General features: G+C 41.3%; 1 protein-coding gene across 8 annotated transcripts in view; it reads right to left on the bottom strand.

Annotated features, from left to right (window-relative positions):
- Positions 1-21,742, bottom strand: part of FHDC1 (FH2 domain containing 1) — a 66,606-nt gene that overhangs the window by 6,511 nt on the left and 38,353 nt on the right. For all 8 annotated transcript variants that reach the window (XM_063638272.1, XM_055276154.2, XM_055276152.2 and 5 more), the window contains 9 exons: positions 19,697-19,758; positions 18,939-19,041; positions 12,539-12,624; positions 12,344-12,444; positions 10,300-10,370; positions 10,056-10,163; positions 8,216-8,286; positions 5,088-5,205; positions 652-816 (listed from right to left, as the gene is read on the bottom strand). In XM_063638272.1, the coding sequence (XP_063494342.1) occupies positions 652-816; positions 5,088-5,205; positions 8,216-8,286; positions 10,056-10,163; positions 10,300-10,370; positions 12,344-12,444; positions 12,539-12,624; positions 18,939-19,041; positions 19,697-19,758 (885 nt within the window). The remainder of the gene's footprint in view (positions 1-651; positions 817-5,087; positions 5,206-8,215; positions 8,287-10,055; positions 10,164-10,299; positions 10,371-12,343; positions 12,445-12,538; positions 12,625-18,938; positions 19,042-19,696; positions 19,759-21,742) is intronic.

Genomic DNA, 21,742 nt, shown 5'->3' with positions numbered 1-21,742 from the left:
AGTTTTACTTGAAAGCCAAGCAACCCAGAGAGTTTTCTGGCTTCTACATTAAACCCAGAGATGACTGGAATTGGTGGTTGAAGGGCAAGAAATGTAGCTGCTTTGCTCAGTACGGCAGCAGGCTTTGTGGTTATTTGGGAATCTGGAAGACCACTCTGGGGAGGACAACATGGTTGCCCTGGTGCCAATCCCACCGTGACAGCAGCGGAGCTTGGAAGAAGGGAAAGAGAGGGCCATTCCATCATCCCACCACAACAGAAGTCTCCCTGAAAGAGGACGTTCTCTTCTGGGAGCGGGTGAGAAAGACATTCAGGATCTTCAAGAGACTTTTAAATGGTATGACTGACATCATGGAGGAACTTTACTAATAAAATGCTCTCAAGGCATTAATGTGAGTGTCAGGCAGCCTGTGTACCAAAGTAGCAGAAGCAGTCAAATGCTGCCCCCTGATGCTATGCAAGCCTGCGGGGCTGGGATGGCAGAGCCACTTTCCAGCAATCCCAGCCAAGAGCCTGGCAACGCCACCTGGGCCAGATGTTCCCGAAACCGTGGAGATGCAAAGTGCCCTTCTGTGGTGAGCAGAGGACTAGGTCGAGAAGAAGGAAAATAAAAATCCAAGCAACGCCAAGACACAGATGCTGCCAGACATACCTTAACTGCTTTGTTGAATTTGGTACAGAAATCTCTAAATATCTGAAAGCATTCATCCAGTTTCATGGTTTTTTTGTCTTCACAGAAAAAATCTATAAGGGTGTAGGCCTCGTCCTGGAGCTCTTGTTTCCAGCATTCCAGTTCCCTCAGCTTTTCTATGGCAAACTGCAGAAAAACAAACAAACACACACTGAGGTAAACGTGGTCAGCTGAGGCAGCGCCGGGCACTGCATCTGGTGCCCAGAGAAGACATACTCTCGGGTTTCATTTCAGGTCTTGGAAAAGGAAGGTTTACTGCAAGGCCAACGCAATCAGAGCCAAAAGGAAAATAATTCAACCCAGACCAAACCTTGGGGAAAGCAAGGTGAACTCCCGCGTGAGACCTAGACTAAGCAACTAGATTTAAGAGCTTTAACCTGCAGAATGTCACTAACAAAATGTTCACTTTTAATGTCACTGAAAAAAATTACACGGGTATACAACTGGTTTTTACCAAGGAAGATCCATTTTGCATCTGTTCCTCCTCCTCTTAAAATTGAGTCTTACACTGGTCAAGAGTTTACTTTAGGGTCCCTGAAGCTACTCGCTGTACTGATGCATTATCAATTTTGCCCCACTGAGTGGGTGTCTAAACTTAACCCCAAATGAGCTCTGTGAGGGTCAGGGTCACCCCCACAGGACCAAAGCCCTCACGCCTAAACCTGGGGTGCTGATCCAAGTCAGCTGGGAAGCTTGGCAACAGGCCATGCCTGTATTCCTCCCGTTCAATTTCACAGGTTTGGGGTGGACTCAACACTAATATTTTCTGAAAGCACCACCCCAGGAGATTCTGATGGGTCCCGATGGCTAGGCATTACTGTCCTTTACAAATCCACCCTCTTCGCTTCTTCATTTTCTCCTAATTCTTCTAGGACAAATAAGTCTCTGAGGCCCCTATGCATTCTGGTACTGCCGCAACACAGAGATGGGAAGGAAGGAAGCCTGTTTTCCTCCAATGAGTTCCAAGGCCTTCAGCATGGAATCTGCTATGTCTAAGGGTCACACACACTTCCCCGATGGCAGTTCAGTGACAACATGGGGAGCTGCATGAGGAAGCAGTATGGTGCAGAGAAAAAGAGCTCCATAGCAGCCACAGCCCACGAGAATGAACATTTGGAATCACACTGAGGTCTTATGTTGAGACAGGGTCTCACTCCATTACCCAGGCTGGAGTACAATGGTGTGATCATGGCTCACTGCAGCCTCGACCTCCTGGGCTCAAGCAATCCTCCCACCTCGGCCTCCTGAGTAGCTGGGACTGTAGCTATGCACCATCACACCCAGTTAATATTTAAATATTTTGTAGAGACAGGGTTTCCCTCTGTTTCCCAGGAAGGCCTCAAGCCATCCTCCCGCCTCAGTCTCCCTAAGTGCTGGGATTACAGGGGTAAGCAACTGCGCCTAGCCTATGTTGCTTCCTTGTTTACTGGGAAATAATGGCTATACGAAGAAGGAATGAATGAAGTATGTCACTTTATGAAATCACATGTATCACGTTTTTAAAAAAGGTTATATTTGAAAACATTTTTTGAGTGAAGTGGGGATGGGCTGGGAAATGGTAAAGCTAAAGTTGCCCACTTTGGAGGGGTGGAACTGCTGTTTGAACCTGCGTGGAGAGCTACAGAACCTACAGGGAAATTCTGTGAAGATGCCACCTCCTACCCACTCCAACCCACTTTCCCCCTTAAAAGCCCTTCTCTTAAAGCAAACACACTCAAGAGGTAGTAGGAAACCAAAACTATGTAGGAAACCAAATACCAGAGAAAGTAACCACCTGAGTCAGTAGCCCAAGGCAGTGTGTGCATTCGTGCTGTATTTTTCTTTATGGAGGAATGGTATTAATGAAAGCATAAATCTTTGCCTGTCATTCTTCCACAGGGGGAAAGATGGATTCCAGCCAAGAACAGCTCAGCTGCAGAAAAATAGGCCTCTTGACAAGAATCTACATGGGAGCTCAGCTCCACCTCGTATGTTTCATCTCTAGATCCTGTGGGGATTGACAGAGTACCAGGAAGGAAAAACTTAAACACACTGAAGTCACCCTTTGGACTTGGGAAAATGAAACATTCTCAATGTGGATCTGAAGAGTAACCACACGTGAAGTTACCGGCCAGGAGTTCTACATGATTAGGGCCAGAAATGGAAAAGTTCAAAGCTACACTGGCAAAGCAAGAATGACAACAGGTTAGCAGCTGTAGTGTCCAATTCAACCTTACATCTCTAACTTGCCTGCTACAAACCGAAGTTTCAGACAAGTTTACTCAGTATTTCTTACTCCAAGGGTGAAAATGCTGAAATAGATCTGCAAAAATGTGTTTCTGTTATTTTTCTGCTCTGAATCCTTGAAGAGTTCCCCACTTCTTATGGCATAGAGTTTGAGTCCAGCATTCAGACTGGTGTTCAGAGACCTGAGAGGCCTGACCCTGACCTACCCTGAAAAATTTTATCTCACCTATTCAAAAGGAAGTTGAATTTAAGAAAGAAAAGTATGCAGCTGTATGAAACGTTTTACTTATAGAGATAAAAATGACTGGGTTGGCGTGGTGGCTCAAGCCTGTAATCCCAGCACTTTGGGAGGCAGGCGGATCACGATGTCAGGAGATCGAGACCATCCTGGCTAACACAGTGAAACCCCATCGCTACTAAAAATACAAAAAATTAGCATGGTGTGGTGACACGCGCCTGTAGTCTCAGCTGCTCAGGAGGCTGAGGGAGGAGAATCACTTGAACCCAGGAGGCAGAGGTTGCAGTGAGCTGAGATCGTGCCACTGCACTCCAGCCTGGGTGACAGGGTGAGATTCTGTCTCGAAAAAAAAAAAAAACGACTGCCAGAAGGAAACGTAAAGGGTTAAAACAAGACTGACTATGAAAAGCAGTCCAGAGGTGAGGCTAAGTCAGAGCTGTTCTTCATCCTAAGCTTCTCTGTGTGAATACTGACTATGAGATGGTAATAGTTAATATGAGAACTTGGAGGAATGAAACATCCAGAATTTTAATCTTGATGTGCGATGGTCCTTATTCTTGATTTTCTGGATTTGTTTAATGCATTTGTTTACTGTTCAGTATTTTTGTGGTGTTGGTGGTGGTGTTTGTAACAAGAAAATTAGTTTGGTTTTACTTGAAGGAAAATACAGAGCACATGTTTAATAATAAAAATAAACTCACAGCAGAGCCAAACAAAATCAAGCATCCACCGAAGGCCATAGTATTTTGAAGGAGCTGAATTAAGAAGCGACGGCTTCAGCTGGCACAACCTCAGGAGCACACTGTTCCTCGCCAGTGCCAAGGGCAGCCCTGCCACATGATTCCACCTCACAGCTCTCAAAACACTAACAACACTTCAGGTAGCACAGCCTTTCGCTGAAGACTAAAAGCATGAGATGGTGCTTATTTTTTTTTTTTTTTTAATAAGGAAGATAAAAGAAGTATGTCAGACTATGCGATTAGTGAGTCACAGTGAGCTGTCACGAACATGTCCACTCTGCTGTTTTTTTGTTGATGTTATTTGGAGCAGCTCCCGACACACCCTGTGGGCCCTGTGTACTCCTGGTGTTGATGGGCACAGCTCTCATGTGTTCTGCTGCTCTCATTATAAAACATGCCAAAACACAGCTTGTTTCTTCAACATAAACAAGTGAAGAAATGACAGCCCAAGTTCTAAGGCATCTTGATTTCTGTGGAACTTTGTTCTGTTATCCAAAAGTTTAATTGGTTTAGAAACAAAACCTGAGTTGCCAGGTATAGCCCAAGTGCTACTCCATGGCTGATACCAATTCACCACAGTAAACTGCAATCATGCAAACTGAGCAGTGAACAACAGGAGCCTCGCAGAAGCACTGTCCCTAAACAAATACATCAGGCTTGGGCTGGGTGTGGTGGCTCACACCTGTAATCCCAGCACTTTGGGAGGCCCAGTGAAGGCGGATCACCTGAGGTCAGTTTGAGAGCAGCCTGGCCAACATGGCAAAACCCCGTCTCTACTGAAAAAATACAAAAATTAGCCAGGTGTGATGGTGCATGCCTGTAGCCCCAGCTACTCGGGAGGCTGAGGTCCTGTAGGAGAATTGCTTGAACCAGGGAGGCGGAGGTTGCAGTGAGCCGAGATCGCACCATTATACTCCAGCCTGGGTGACAGAGCAAGACTCCATCTCAAAACAAAGAAATAAACAAACAAGTCAAACAAACGAAAAGACAAAAAAAATACATCAGGCTTAGATCACATTTAACATCCTCTGCAAAGAATGGGCATGGAAATACCAAGTTCCTTTGACTAACTTGGAGAAAAAAAATATGAATGGGAACTGCTGCTTCCACAAATACACCCATGCAAATTTAACCAGCCCCAGGGTGCTGCTGGGAGACGAGATTAGAGGGACTGACTTGAGTCACCTACAAACCTGAAGAAAATCTTCCATTTGCTGACAAAGTTCACCATCCCGCTGGATATTTTCTTTTAGTGATTTTGTCCTGACAAACAGCAAGTGCAGTTCTGCCTCTGTGTTCTCCAGAGATAATCTAAAAGAAGAAAGGGGACAGTGGGCAGCTGGAACAAGGAAGCCACGTGTCATGTAGGTATATTAAATAAGACTAACTGTTGTTCAACCTTGGAAACAGAAGAGGAGAGCTACTGTGATGATATTTACCTACCCTTGTATTTAGATCTTTTGCGTTTCCTCCTGTTTTAAGAGGTGATTCGTTTCTAAAGACATACACTGGTTGAAAGAGAGCAGGTTGTAACTGTGCTCTGATGGTAAGATAATCAAAACCACGGGACCTGTAAACCTTTTCGTAAACTAGCTCTGAACACCTTTATGCAATAAGCATTACAAACTAAATGCCAGTGGATTCCAGGATTCATATGCTTTCCATGGGCCACTAAACACAAATAGGAAACTCTAACCCACAAGAAGCAAGGTAGTATATGTTGATAATTCTAACACTAAAGGTAACAGTGAGAGAATAGCAGATTCCATGTTGTTCACCACAGGTGGCCAGAGCAAGCTTTCTATATTTTACAGAGAACTAAAACATAGCTAACAAATGTGCAACTTTTTTTTTTTTTTGAGACACAATCTCCCTCTGTCACTCAGGCTGGATTGCAGTGGCCTCATCTCGGCTCACTGCAACCTCTGCCTCCTGGGTTCAAGCAATTCTCATGCCTCAGCCTCCAGAGTAGCTGGGATTATAGGCATGTGCCATCATGCCCAGCTTAATTTTTGTATTTTTAGTGGAGACGGGGTTTTGCCATGTTGGCCAGGCTGGTCTAGAACTCCTGAGCTCAAGTGATCTGCCCACCTCAGCCTCCCAAAGTGCTAGGATTACAGATGTGAGCCACCAGGCCCAGCTGATTATGATGATTATAATTTTTTTTTAAAGAGACAGTCTCACTCTGTTGCCCAAGCTGAAAAGCAGTGGCAAGATCATGGCTCACTGCAGCACTGATCTCCTGGGCTCAGGTGATCCTCTCACCACAGCCTTCCAAGTAATTGGGATCACAGGTGTGCGCCACCACACCCAGCTAATTTTTAAATTTTTTGTAGAGACAGGTTCTTACTATGTTGCCCAGACTGGTCTCAAACTACTGGTCTCAAGCAGTCTTCCTGCCTTGGCCTCCCAAAGTGCTGGGATCACAGCCATGAGCCACCAAAGCCAGCCCTAATTCTGCAAATTAACGGTTGGATTGATTGCAATGCTTTTGTTATACACATCAAATCAAGATAGGCAGAATGTGGGCCTGGCATGGTAGCTCAGGCCTGTAATCCCAGCACTTTGGGAGGGTGGGGCGGGCAGATCACCTAAGGTCAGGAGTTCGAGACCAGCCTGGCCAACATGGTGAAACCCCGTCTCTACTAAAAATACAAAAAAATTAGCTGGGCATGGTGGTGGGTGCCTGTAGTCCCAGCTACTTGGGAGGCTGAGGCAGGAGAATCACTTGAACCCAGGAGGTGGAGATTGCAGTGAGCCGATTGCACCACTGCACTCCAGCCTGGGTGACACAGTGAGGCTCTGTCTCAAAAAAAAAAAAAAAAAACAAAAGATAGGCAGAATGTGAATGATGGTTTTGTTACCCAGAAAATTGAGTAGGCGAAACCTAAAATGCATGTGAAATTCATAAATTAGGATGCATTCATGCTTCCATTGTCAATTCAAATGTTTCTTTGTGCAATAAAGTTTTCCACCTTCACTGGTCACCGGCACATATCTGAGACCTGTTTGTATTTCACAAGTGTATTTCACCTTCCATTTCAAATAAACAAGCTTGCTCAATAGGATTTTTCTAAGACAATATCTAGTTCCAATCCAGCTCTGACCAGAAACACCATTTCAAAAATATAATGCTAATTTCTATCTATATATCTCTTAGGAACATTTTTATACTAATTACAGTAAAAATGTTCCCACACAAATTTCTTTCAGTAATTCAAAAGTTCCTATCTTATAAGATGTCCATTCTTTTTGGAGAATAATCTAGACATCTGTAAACATGAATTATAAACTGTTTATACCTTTTAACTGATAATCCCACTTTGGGAAAGACATGTAATCTGTGACTAGATGTTCATAGAATCAGTAACTTTGAGGTACAGGCCAGTGGCAGGGCTGTGAGCTATGGTTCATTTATTTATATGCATGTGGTTCACAGATGTCATACTTGGATACACTCAATAAGTATATGCTAGGAACTGGCTTGACACATGAAGCGGTGGCTGAACCTGCTCATAAGAACCAACTGTGGGTGTCTTTTCCTAATCTATATTCAATAACGTATGTCAGTAGCTTGACATCAGCCATGGTGATGGTATTTACAACACGGAAATCAACAAATGTTACAAATCAGGACTTTTTTCTCCAACAGCTGGTTATTGAACATTTACCGTGGGATGCGTGGATGTAATATAAATTTTAAAACACATATACAAAAGTCAAAATAGTATATACACACAGAGTCTAGCTACATTAAGATACATATCTACATTAGGATCAGAAGCAAATTAGAGTGATGTAATTAGAGCCTTATGTTTGGCAGATACTTTCTCTGTATGTGCCTTTCTCTGTGAGTGACTAATTTAAAGTAAAATCATTTCACAGCTCTTGGTACGGTTCCAAACTCTTTTAATGCAAAGGAAAATAAATGTACCATGTTAGATTCTACAAGGAAACAGTGAAATGTGGCCATGAAAGTTTGATTGATATATACCAACTCCCAAGGAAATAGGTGGTGTTGTTTAAGCTCTATCTCTTGGGTGTGGAGGGATTTGAAATTCTTAATCCATATTTTTTATACTGATGATATTCATTAGAATAGACTGAAATAGTTTCTTTAGTTTACAAATAAAGATTAATTTTTCAAAACCCCCAAATTCCAAAGGTGCACACACACCTGGGTTAAGCAAATGAAGGACAGTCTGAAAGTTCAATGAAACAAAACCTTTTAGACTTTAAACTGGAATCTTAAAGTTTTAACTATTTATCAGTTTTCATAAAAAGGTAAAGAATCTTGAATTCTCACAATTCACTTGCTCACCTAGCAGTCTTCTGAACATGATCCAATTTTTCTGAAAAGTTTAGAAGAATGGTATCTTTCTTTTGGGCTTCCTGGAACAAAAACAGAATTTTCTCTCACTATATTGATAAAACTGGAAGGAAATAATTTTCTTAGGGCTTAAAGGAATCTTAAAATCACTGCTCCTGTTTTTAAACTTGACACATTCAAAGCATTTCACTGAGACATGAACTCTGATACTCTTAGTAAGATGTGCTAGAACTCTCCTACTCTTAAGATATAACTTTCCAGAGCAATTGCTGTTGACACAAAATACAATTAATGAGCATTTGGCTGCAGCTCAGCAGGGCCCCTTGTTTCTGAAAGAATCCAACATATCCTGCTTAAATACCACCCATACCTGTGAGCATGCCTTTAAATGAACGAGATACCTTCAGCTGTTAAACCAGTTTGCAAACAGAGTTTAATCAGAAGGTACAGGAGCCATGGCAGTGTTTGGATTCTTCACCTGTTCAGAAGGTGAGAGGAAGGCAGGTGGAAAGGAAGCAATGACTGACCCAGGAGGCCTCCCCACATGGACAGAGACCAAGTTACCCAGAGGGCCTGGACACCTGGATTCAGGAGAGCTTTGCCCGAATACTATCCACAACCCATGCTGGGCAAGGAACACATTTTCTTCTTTTAATGCCTGAAAATTAACCTTTCAATTAAGTCCCAAGTTAAACATGGCCCTTTGTCTTCTGAAGAATATAGAAATAATAGTGTGTATGGTTATTTATGGAGAGCTCACCATAGGCCAAACATTGATATATAAGCACTTTATGGAGTCAGCTCCTTCAGCATTCTCAATTACCTAGTTTTGGGGTAAGTTATCACTGCTCTTGCCATTAGATGAAGAAATTGAGGGTCTTCAGGTTTAAGTAACTTGCCTGAGGAAGTAAAGCTAGCAAAGGACAGTCAAAATCTCCCAGTCCTGTCCTGTTCTGAAGCTCACATTCAAAACAAGACTGCACCACGGCTTCCTCCCCAGGTTAAAGCTACGACTACAGCACTGATGTCAAAACAACTGAGTGATTCAATGGAGGAAAAGCCAATCAGTTCAATTAGCTGAGATCATTTCAAAACAAAGATATAACTGTCCTTGATTTTCCACTTTGTACCTCACTCTTTTGGTGTTATAGAGACCCAGTCAAAAAAAAACAAAAAAAAAAAAACAAAAAAAACAAAGCAATGGATAGGGTCAGACCCCAAACCCTGTGCTAGCAGCATGGTGCTCAAATGCATGGTTCACAGAGAAAGACAGAAGTGATCTTTCTACACATAATTGGTCACAAATCTAGTCAATTCCACATCAGAAATATTTCAATCCTCCATCCTCTATTCTCTGACCCTATGACCATTACCCTCCCTCAACGCTCACCAAACAATTACAGCCAACTTCTGCGGAGGTGTATTCCTATTTCTAGTTCTTTCTCTACTCTAACCCAGCTTCCACAGTGCCTTATTTGCCTAAAAACAAAAACAAAAGAGCTCCAGTCAAGCTATTACCCTGTGCACAAACTCCTGTTGGTTCCCCACTGCTAAAGCACGAAATCCAAATCCCCCACCTTTGACACTTAAATCCTTCATAGCTGGCTTCACCAGCCTCTCTGCTTCACTCTCCCACTTCCCTTCAGCCCTATAGCCCTGGGTGCAGTACAACTCAGGAATCTTCTAATGGCACTTCTACAAACAGAACCGTCTTGGAACTCGCCATGTCCTTTCCTAACCCTGCTGGACACCATCTTATGCCTGGGGAAAACTTCACTGCCTCCAAGGGGTATTCATATGTGTTCTCTAAGTCCTAATCATTTCCACATACCTGTGCAACAAAGTGCAGGAGATTCATCCCAGGTTTGTTTGCTTTTGTGTCTGCCAATTTGAGCAAAGAAGACAGTTTAAATCCTACTGCATTGCCGGCATACCCTCCCTAAAGAAGACAAATCAAAAAGAAAAAATTATGTATACATATACACACACACACACATACACACACAGACAAACACCTTTAGATAGACAAATAAGGTTGAAAACATAACATTACAATTGTTTTGGATTTTACTTACTGCATTCATGATATTCCCAGCCTGGAGCACCAGGTGTAATATTGAATGTAGCTCTTCACATGACATCAGTTCTATCAAAAAGAACACATCACAGCACCTTAGAGAAGCCTGCAGCTTCAAATGCACAAAAGACAGCTACCACATCCAAGTTCAAGTGTGTCTGAAGCAAACTGTGACCTTAAACTGTATATAAAACGGAAAAAACAAACAAAGCAATACATTCTATGGGATACCTAACACATCATTTGCGACCGGCAATCCGTGTCATAGTGTTTACTTGGAAATCAAATAGGTATGATAGTTAAATAGCACAAAATAGTTCAATAATAAAAATTTTCAATTAGTGAAAAATGCAAAAGCCTAATGCAAAGCAGTATCCTGTGAGATAGGAGTTAACTTCCTTCTAAGCAGCTATTTAATTTTTCCTTGTATATCCACTACTCTTTGAGTATGCAGTCTCAAAGAGACTGAATTTATGGAATATGAAAACTAACAGCAAGCAATGTTTTGCTTAGTCAATGAGTTATGAAGAGATAAAAAATAAACAAGCTGGGATAACATGTAAATAACTTGCAAAGCACAAACCGCGAGGGCCCAGGCACCCAGGGAATCTTTTCATTTTATTCAAAGCCACACATTTCATTTGGATTGGCTGAAAGTTTTAGAAAGAAACTTATCATTGTAATATATTGGTAAACTAGTCCTTTATTAACACCAAATCCTTTGTATAGCCATGCAAAGAAACAAAATTTAAAATTTTTAATACATTTAGAAAGGTAAAAAGAAAACTTGATTATTAAAATTACACTATCAATAAATAATAAAACGTCACTGACATTTTTAATATTCTCCATTAAGTCTGGCAATACTTTCAAAAAATTACAGTTGGATCACTGCCTATATTGTGTTATCTAAGAAGGCCAGTTTTGGAAGGATGACCAGATAAGAAATGTTTCTACCATGCCCACAAGTTTGCATTGCTCAATATAAAAACACATTCTTCCAGAACAAACCTTCCAAAGTCGCTGCAATAGTGTGTATGGAAAAAAAGTTTAAAGGCCTCTATGTTGAAATTTTTAAAAATCTTTTTCCTTCTTAGTCTCCTCTCTAAAATGAAGAAAATATGATGGACCAAAGAGAAAAAATTTATCTCAAAACAGGCCAGAGCAAGTAAACAGGAAAACCAAATAGGAATAAACAATTCTACAACAATAACTAGAAATCCAGAAAATGACCAAAAGGAAATCAGGCTGGCACTGACGCATGCTGAAAAGTGTGAGGGTCAGGGAGGGCCAGAGAATATGGCCGAGAGCTGAGAAGAAGCCAGCTGCAACTCCGCCGGGATTCTCAGTGCCAAGATGCCAGAAACCAAAGCTCCCACCCCTCTGGAAGGAGACAGCAGGGCAGCTCTGAGAAGAGGCTAGCCAAGCTGGGCAGGCAAGAATTTAAAGAGTTGTTCAAATACATGAAAATGGCCTACCTGCCCCTCTCAAATTTAAATAGCTCAGCAGAAATTGGAGTATGGAGGAGTGGGAGACAACACCACAGAACAGAAACGTCAGGAACCCTGGCAGAAGAGTCACACGGTTGACCCCAGGAAAGGAGGTCTGCTTCTGGAAAGGCTGGGTCCCAGCCACCAACAGAGGCCACGACGGCGGGGAGAGAGGCAGCTGGGCCAGGGGCCCGGGCTTTGTGTACGTGCACAGCCCACAGCACACATGCACACACCACATACCAACATACACACAGAAAGCTCATCCAGGAGAGGAACAAGAGCAAGCCGTAACCAGCAAGGTTGACTCTGAAGCCTGAGATGAAAGAAACTCCCTTCTGTGGGAGGGTAATACGCAAATTAACATTCATTACAAGGGAAAAATGTCAATGGAAATAAACCTTAAGTGCATCCCTAGTAACATCTCATTTCCCTTTTAAGGGTATATCAGAAATTCAGGACTTTCCATGTCCAATTTCATTTGGCTTTTTAAAAAAACTGCTATCGAAATTAATAAAAACAAATTCTGTGAAGGATCCCATGTTGACTCACCTTTTATAGCAGCTCTTAAAACTGTTATATCTGTATATAGAGAAGAGCAAGAAGGTAGAAATTCCTTCTTTAGCACCATGGCTTCAATCCGAAGTGAATAGCTGAAAAATAAAAAAGTAAAACTGTAGAATTTGATGTCATTAGTTTAAAAAATCTTACTGTGTGAAGACTAATGACCAGCGACTGTATCCTTACTTTGGCACCTGAATTAAGCCGTACAGAAACGAATCTGCCAGAGACAGCTTGGACACATCGCCACTAAACGCTTTTAACTTCTTTACCTAAAAGACAAATGGAAAGGGGGGGGTATATAAAATCACTTATGAATAAAATTTAAGATTATTTAAATTTCATCTTCCAATTCTTCTAAAAAAAATAGGATTTTAGTGCTAAATTCAAATTAATTTAGAAAAGACAAAAAAGGAAATCCTCCCATCTGCTATTTGGTTTTTTTAAAAGAAAAATACAAACTCACAAATTTGAAAGCAAAGAGCTAGCGTCACTTATGTAGTTATAGATACATAGTCTCGTGTAAACAGGAGAGCTGGAGCCAGCAGAATCCTCAGGAAGGTTACAAAAGGGAGGGACTAAAAAGGAATCAGTTCTAAGGATGAAAACTTTCTGTAAGCAATAATCTGGAAATTAGATCATTGGGAGAAGAAATAAAAGACTGTAGAGTCATTATAATATGGTCCTTTAAGTCATAAACGGAAAAAAATCTTATTTTGAGTATTTTGTATATAAAATACTTAGACTGAGTAAGATCTAACACAGATTTTCTTTCGGTGGTCAAATCCCACTTCACATATAATAGCTTTAAAGGAAGAGACTATTGTGTCTTCAGGTGAGTACATATCTGCTCTTCAGCAGGAAGACAAATAGGAAAATTGCTTAAACAACTGGACGATCAATGTTAAGATTGCCCCCAGGGACCCTGGCAGAAGAGTTGTACTGTGGATGCCTGGAAAGGAGGTCAGCTTCTGGAAAAGCGGGGTTCCAGCCTGAAAAGACTAGGCAATAAAATAGTATGTACACTAGGATGCCATTTCTATAAATTTTTTAAAAAAGTATCTATTAACCTCCAATCCTCCCATGCACACACCTACACACACAGGAAAAAGATGAAAAAGCCCCACATCTCCAGGTAGTGACTCATGCCTGTAATCTCAGCTCTTTGGGAGGCCAAGGCAGAAGGATCACTTGAGGCCAGGAGTTCAAGACTAGCCTGGACAACATAGGGAAACCCCTCCCCCAAAAAGCCCCACATACACTAGGTGATATAGGATTACAGTTGTCTGCAATTTTCTTCTGTTGCTCATTTTTATTTTCTAAGATATCTACAATGAACATGATTACTCTTTAAAAAATAAACTAAACTAAGTTTTTAAACACACAAACAATTATTCCTTCAACCGTAATACAGGAAAAAGAGAAGAGATCTGACAACAGGTATATAGCCAAATAGCAAGTAGGTGAGAGTGGAGATGAAAGGAAAGTTTTCAAACAACATTAGATCATAAATCATGCCTTCCCCACACAGAACACTGGGCCATTCCCATGGCAAAACCACTTCTAAGTCCACTGTTAATAGAGAGTCATCCAACAAAATTCTTTATGGTAAGTAGTACCTTAATACTATTAGTGAAGTGTACAGCCTATCTTTGCAGCTAACTGTTGCCAATAAGTAGCTAACACTTCACATTATTCTTTATAAAGCTTATTCTCTTCCATCCCCTGGTTATGATTAATAACATGATTTTAAGTTCCTTGCAAGATAGGAAACGACAGTTCAAAAATATAAAGAGAGGAGTATTTGCAAAGATCCACAAACTGAAACATCTACCTCAATTATTTGAAAATATAAAATGTAACACTTCGAGTTCACACCCTAGTATTAAGTCTGACTCTTAAGGCTATTTTCTTTTTTTAGGACAGAAAATAGCCATTTATATAATTGCATTTCCCTTACTGGTAGAGCCTCAAAGTGAATTGACCATTTTTAGCCTTATTAAATTTAAGGGCACATGGCACTTCTGGTTTAGCTAAGCCCAAATCAGTCCCTGGCTTCTGCTCTGAGAAACCTATACAATGAATTCTAATCCCTTCTGAACTAGAGTTGAACAATTCACTATATATGGGCAGGGGCAGAGGGAGGTTGTATAAGACCATATATGTAGCATGTGTGAAGCCTCTGAAAATCACAGCATGGTTTTCAGTCTAAAGTGTAAGAACAGGTCATGCTAAGTAAACTTGGTAAATGTTTCTATTAAACATGTGCTAAACTGTAACTGAACAATGATTAATCTCCTTCACTTACGTAAAAATCTAAAAAAAAATTTATGGATTTCAAGAGAAGGGTAATGGAAAGACTGTATTTAATTTAAATGCCATGTATACAGTTCTTTGTTCAATTTCAAAATGAGATTTATGTTCTTTAAGAGGGATTATTGTATCTTCACAGTGGCAGGGAAGTAAAAAAGAAAGGTGAACAGACCCTATAATTATTATACATTCTCAGTACCAAAAAAACATTTATTAAACATGGTTAGGCATAATTTTGTGGGCTGAGCCAAGAGACACTCATTATGGCCCTGGTTGTGCCCGGCTGCTGTCCTAACAGTGAGAGCAGGCTCCCTGAGACTCTCACACTTCAAAGGGCACACCTCCTTCATCCTATCTAATTCCAGTCACATGGCTTGAAATGGCAGGATTTCCCACAAACATACCCACCCAACAGAAGACCCATGAGCTTCCTGTCATTCCCCTCCTAGCAGCAGAGTCAACCAAGAAGGTGGGAAAGAGATACTACAAATGTCTAGCAGAGGCAACTCAACCTGCTTCAGGAGAACAGAAAGTTTCTACCATGTCTAGCACCAGCCCACAACAGAGGAAGGGCTGGTCAGGCATGGTGCGGGGGTTCCCTGGCTTGGGAACTCTGTGCTGGACAAGAACACACTCCCAGAGTTTCATTTCTGGGCCCACCTTCTTCCTCTGTAAGTGTGAACCACACATTAGAGGAAAGATGAACAAACATGCCAGATAAAAGATTTGTGGTAGAGGGCAGAGAAATTCTCAACAACAAATTAACCTTGGCTTTGGTCGGCTTGTCAGCTGAGAAGGCAGGAGAGAAAAGGGCTGTTTCCGTTTATATCTTTCAGCATGCTGATAAGATTACAGTATTATTCAAGTGACACTTATTCACACCAGTACTTTGTGATAGCAGAGGTGATGAAAAGGCTGGCAGGCCAGCAGTGCGAGGCGGGGTTTTGACAACCTTTGCCCTTCCTTCCTCCAAGGCAGGCAGTGGAGTGCAGCAGAACCACACTGGGCTCAGTGGGATCAGGGCTCAAGTCCACCCTGCTGCTCTATCACTCAGCAATCATGTGACACCAGACAAGGTATAACTAACCTGTGTGAGCCTCAGTTTCTCATTTGTAAAACAAGAGTGTCTTAAAACATTGCTGCAAGGATTAAATGAAAAATACACAAAAGAATCATATATGATTTTTTTATGTGCCAGGCACTAGGCTAAGCACTTTCAAAACATTATCTCATCTCACTTCATTCTGCCCTGTCCAGTCAGTGCCTGGTACATGGGGACACTCAATAAAAGTTTAGTCCTTACTTGTGCTAAAAATGAGCACAGAACGTTACACACAGGCTGAGAGCCACGTGGTTATGTGTCCACTTACGAATTTATTAGCATATTTCCGCCACATTCCTAAACCTCTCTTATTTGGCCCTGTCTCCTCCTTGGCCTCTTCTGCATCCTCCAACCTCCATCCAGAGACCCAAAGACTCCCGGGTTGGCCCTGGGTCTGAGTGGTGCCAGGGGACACAAAAAAGTTTGTCCTTACAGTGGGCAGCAGTCAGGGAGCGGCTTCGGCTTTCCCTGAGACCCCCTCCCACAGCACAGATACTCCGGAGGGTTTAGGAAGGCGCTCCCGCCGGCTCTGGGGACTGTCAGGGTGTTCCTGCTGAAGGAAACTCCCAGCTGAGTTTGGAGGGTGTGGTGAGCTGAAGCCCAGAGTCAGTAATGTAAACAAGGAGGCGAAGTGTGACCGAGCACGCCAGATATTCAGACTAAGGATGACCCTGCAGCAGGAGGTTGTGGGGAGAAACAGCTGCTGCCTGGTTCAGTGGCTGGGAAGGCACTTCAGGGTCCCAGGCCAATACTTTCATTTCAGCAGGACCTCGTCTCCTGGGTTAGCTAACTGGGGGTGACGGAGTCTCAGGGATTCAAGGCAGTGCCTGGATGGGTTTTCATCACCTTGCCCTCAACAGTCTTCCTTTTGAATTATATCTCCCACACAACCCAAAAATACAAAGTTCTTTTAAATATGAGGTTTGACAGCTTACTTGCTTCTTTGAAAAATCCCTTTGCATTTTCTAATCACCTTTGAATTTTAAATGAGAAATGAAGATATTAGGAAAATTGAATTCAGTTTCCCACCTCACCACTGCATGAAGCTGAGCTGGCAGCCTCCCTCGTGCCTCACTTTGATTTAGTTAGCAATTTAAAGCTTTTCAGAGCACTTTCACATGCGCTGTCAAATTGATCCTCACTTAACAACACGATGAGGTCAGTTAGGAGTGGGTATGCAGAGAGGTCCCAAGGAAGCTTGAAAACAGCCCTAGCAGGAATAAGGTTTCAAGAGCAAGTACATCGTTTTAAAACTCAAATTAAACTATCCTAACAAAGATTTTGGAACTCCTATCCTTTATAGAAAAGATTAAGGACTGTTCAGTATGCACAATCCCGGGTAAACTATGATTTAATGTACCTTTCCTTTAAGACTTCAAGACTCTACTACTAACATTAATAACTGCTACTAATTAATCTTGGCTTGGGTTAATTACACTTAATGTGCAAAGAGAAAACCTGAGGGAGAGAGAGCGGCCAGGTTAATAGGAACACCTAGATAGAACTAGATCTCTAGTTACTCACTAAGATCCTAAATTTGACATTGTGAGTTTAACACTAATCAATGTAAAAGAAAAAATACAATTATATCTCTCTTGTTACTAATGACACTAAAGTAAAGCTACATACATTATGTCTGGGAAGAAGAGTGGGAAAGGGGAGGGAGAAGTCAGAAGTGCCTGTGAAAAGGATAACATATTAAAAAGCCACCCTTACTTTTTACTTATAAAAGTTGGCCAGGTGCAGTGGCTCACGCCTGTAATCCCAGCACTTTGGGAGGCCAAGGCGGGTGAATAACTTGAGGTCAAGAGTTCAAGACCAGCCTGAACAACATGGTGAAATCCCATCTCTAACAAAAGTTAGGTGGGGCGTGGTGGCATGCACCTGTAATCCCAGCTACTTGGGAAGCTGAGGCAGGAGAATCGCTTGAATCCGGGAGGTGGAGGTTGCAGCGAGCCGATATCACTGCACTCCAGCCTGGGCGACAGAGCAAGTCTGTCTCAAAAAAAAAAAAAAAGTCATCTATTACTTTTACTTATAAAGTAAAAAACTTCGTAAGAGTCTATATTATTTAGGTATCTATAAGCATAGGTATTTGTGTAATTTCTTACTGAAATTTTTCAAGGAATTTTTTCCTTAGAAATAAAGGACAATATCAAAATTTTGGAAGGTTTTATACAACTGTTTTTCTGGGTTTTTTTTTCTATCAAGCTCCTAACCATTCAACAATGCAGTTAACTCATTCAGTCCAAGCAAAACTTTATATCATGGTAGTATGTATTACTATCACAACAATTTCCACCTTTGAGTTAATTATGTAGACAAGATTTTATTAACAGTTTACCTACCTCTCCAAAATTTTAGAGCATCTTTATTCAAAAATGATTGTTTTCATCTTTTTTTTTAAGTATATGGATTATAAAATAGCCTGGGTTTATACTATGCAAAGGTCATCTTTAGATAATAGAAAAGGAATACTTTTCTTTGGATGATGAAAATTTATTGAGCTCCCACGTGCCAAGTGCCATGTCAGATGCCTAACTAGGATTTCATCATCTTGACAATCCAATGAGGTCAGCTTCATTATCCTCCCTTTACAGGTGAGGACACTAAAGTTCACAGGAGTTAAGAACCTTGCCCCATTTTCTCAGTTAAGGGAATAGCTCAAATCTGAATCTAGATTCTCTGACTCCATAATCCATGCTCTTTCTACCAGGTCACTTTTTACTTTTATGTGAGAAAACTCTGGCTCTGGGTAGGAGAGTGCCCTTCCCATGTGAGCTTTCTTTTTTTTTTTTTTTTTGGAGACAGATTCTCACTCTGTCACCCAGGCTGAAGTGCAGTGACATGATTTTGGCTCACTGCAAACTCCGCCTTCCTGGTTCAGGCAATTGTCATACCCCAGTCTCCTGAGTAGCTGGGATTACAGGTGCCTGCCACCACACTGGGCTAATTTTTGTATTTTTGGTAGAGACAGAGTTCCATCATGTTGGCCAGACTGGTCTCAAACTCCTGACCTCAGGTGATTCACCTGCCTCTGCCTCCCAAAGTGCTGGGATTATAGGTGTGAGCCACTGCTCCTGGCCTTCCACGTGAGCTTTGACACACTTAAAAATATTAAGCTTTTATGATCACTCCTAATATCTACAACTCATGAGCTGAATTTCTTACCTCTTCTGACTCTGGCAAAAACTTAAGAAATTCTCGTAAGGTCTCTGATCCATAATGCTCACTTCTTCCTTGATGAATGTCTTCTACAATGGACCGAGGAGACCTTGAAAAGACAATGAATCACATTCCGTTTCACGATTGCTGGAGTGTCAACAGAGGTGCAAGCCAGTGGAAATTAAACCTCCTCCACCCTCCTTCCCACCCACCTCCTTCCCAGTCTGGCCGGCAGTTTTGTGTAAGTGCTCATAACAGCCCCACTGCCTCTAAACAGGGAACCCAACACTCCGCTCAAGGGCCCTTCACCCAGAGCACCATCCTTGGGCATCCCAAAAAGGCTGAAAGCAGCAACAACCATGGGGAGTCTCTTCTGTTGTGAGAAAAATAATCCCCTTTGGTCTCACTGAACCCCTGCACAACCTTCTCCTTATACTTCAGAACACAAAACTCTGACCGCTGCTTGACTCATCAGTCCAACCTCCACTGAAGGGGCGACACTAAAGGTGACTCTAAAGGTGTCCCTGATGGGACAGGCTTGAATGGATGCCCTGGGGCAATTCTCCATATACTTCAAGCCACTATGTTATGTTTCCCTGAAGAAAAACAGCAGAAAGTGACAGTCACTTGCAGACTCATCAAGCCATGCGTCTAAGAAGGATTTGAAGGTGTGAGGAATTTGAATTTCAGTTCAGTCACACCCACAGACTTTGATGCTGACAGCAAGGATATGACTAAAGTTTCAAATGTGTGCAAAATCTTACTTCTTAAATTGCTTAAGAAATATCCCAATGTTCATGCTCCGTTTTGCGTCCAAAATAGTAATCTGGAAAAAAAAAATAAGGACACATAGGATTACTAAATTCAAATAAAAAGAGATGGAGAAAGAAGATAATTAAAACCGATCAAAACGCAACACTAATTTATCAGAGAATAATCCCCAATGTATAAATCTGGTGATTGACAGGTATTCCTAACATAGTTTTACAAATATTAAAAGATTACCATCTCCCCAAACTTTCTACAGTGATATTATATTTCCTTAAATGTAATAACACATACCTACTTTAATATTATATAACTTTTAATATACAGATGGTCCCGACCTATGATGGTTCAACTTATGATTTTTCAAGTTTACTATGGGTTTAGTGGGATATGAAATGCATTTTCTTTCTTTCTTTTTTTTTTTGAGACAGAGTCTCACTCTGTTGCCCAGGCTGGAGTGCAGTGGCACCATCTCTTGGTTCACTGCAACCTCTGCCTACCGAGTTCAAGTGGTTCTCCTGCCTCAGCCTCCCGAGGGCAGCTGGGATTACAGGTGTGCACCACCACACCTGGCTAAATTTTGTATGTTTTGTAGAGACGGAGTTTCACCATGTTGTCCAGGCTGGTCTTGAACTATTGACCTCAAGTGATCCACCTGCCTCGGCCTCTCAAAGTGCTGGGATTACAGCCATGAGTCACTGTGCCCAGCCACATTTTCAACTTACAATATTTTTGACTTACAATGAGTTTTTAGGATGCAGCCCCATCATAAATTGAGAAGTATCTGTAAAGTCAATCATCCTTTAGTATCACAGGGCATTAGTTCCAGGACCCCCGGGGATACCAAAATCTGAGGACGCTCAAGTCTCATACAAAATTGCATAGTATTTTGCATATAATCTATGCATAACCTCCTGCATACTTTAAACCATCTCTAGATTACTTGTAATACCTAAGACAATGTAAATTATGTTATGTAAGTGGTTGTTATGCTGTATTTTTAAATTTGTATTATTTTTATTGTATTGTTATTTTCTATATTTTTTCTGAATATTTTTGATTCATGGTTGGCTGAATTTGAGGATGCAGAATCTGCAGTCATGGAGGGAGGACTGTAAATATATCATTTAAATGTTTTAAATTTAGCAATTTCCTCTTAGAATAATATCGCCCACATTTAAAAGCCCCAATTTAAAAATGGATGTCTTGGCCTAACAAGAATCACGTGAGATTTGAACTGAGAAAATAAAAAACAACTCTGAAGCTATGGCAGATTGACTCCCAACCCTGATTTATGGACGTAAAAGAACCAATAAAGTCATATTTCAGAAACATCATTAAATTTTTTTCTAAAAGAAAAATTTCATTTCATTCAAAAAGTTTACATATGTCCAATAGACCTTTTAGGAGGCTGTAAGGTAGTGTCCTACATTTTATTTACTCACAATTTTAAAAAAGAAAAATCTTATGCTGTATACATTTCACCAAGGCTAAGACACTTTTTTGTTTGTTTGTTTGCATTTTCCTGATCTCTGGAATCAGGATGTGTCTTACAATATATGGCATCTTTTTATTTAATGAAATATGGGATAGCTATTCTGTCAAAACCCAGATCGGGCTGCAGCAGGTTTTCACTGATCAAAATTTCAGGTGGCTTTATCAGACTAGAAAATAGAACTTTTTTTGGCTGTTAAATACAGAAGCCATTTCTGTCTCTGGATGTAAACACCCCGGCTGCGTGGAGGAAAGATAACCTGAAAACTGCTGCAGTTTTTTCCCGTTTGTTTTTTGGTAAAGGGAGACTAGCTAAAATAGGAATGTTGTTACAATGCTCTTCCTTTCCAAATGTATGTGATTCACTGTGAACAAAAGAGAATCAGGTTTCAGACGAAATTCCTGATCTCTGGGTCTGCTTCTGAGTTTATAACCAGCAGCGAGACTGTTAACCGACGTCAGTGTCACTTCCTGGCTATAAGGTTAAATTTCTACAAGAGTATGGTTGCCTTCTTTTGAAGACTAATCGTTAACAGTCACATTATTTA

Source organism: Symphalangus syndactylus, chromosome 4 (genome assembly GCF_028878055.3).
Source record: "Symphalangus syndactylus isolate Jambi chromosome 4, NHGRI_mSymSyn1-v2.1_pri, whole genome shotgun sequence".
In the NCBI taxonomy this organism is placed as follows: Eukaryota; Metazoa; Chordata; class Mammalia; order Primates; family Hylobatidae; genus Symphalangus; species Symphalangus syndactylus.
This window is presented reverse-complemented; position numbering and strand designations above follow the sequence as displayed.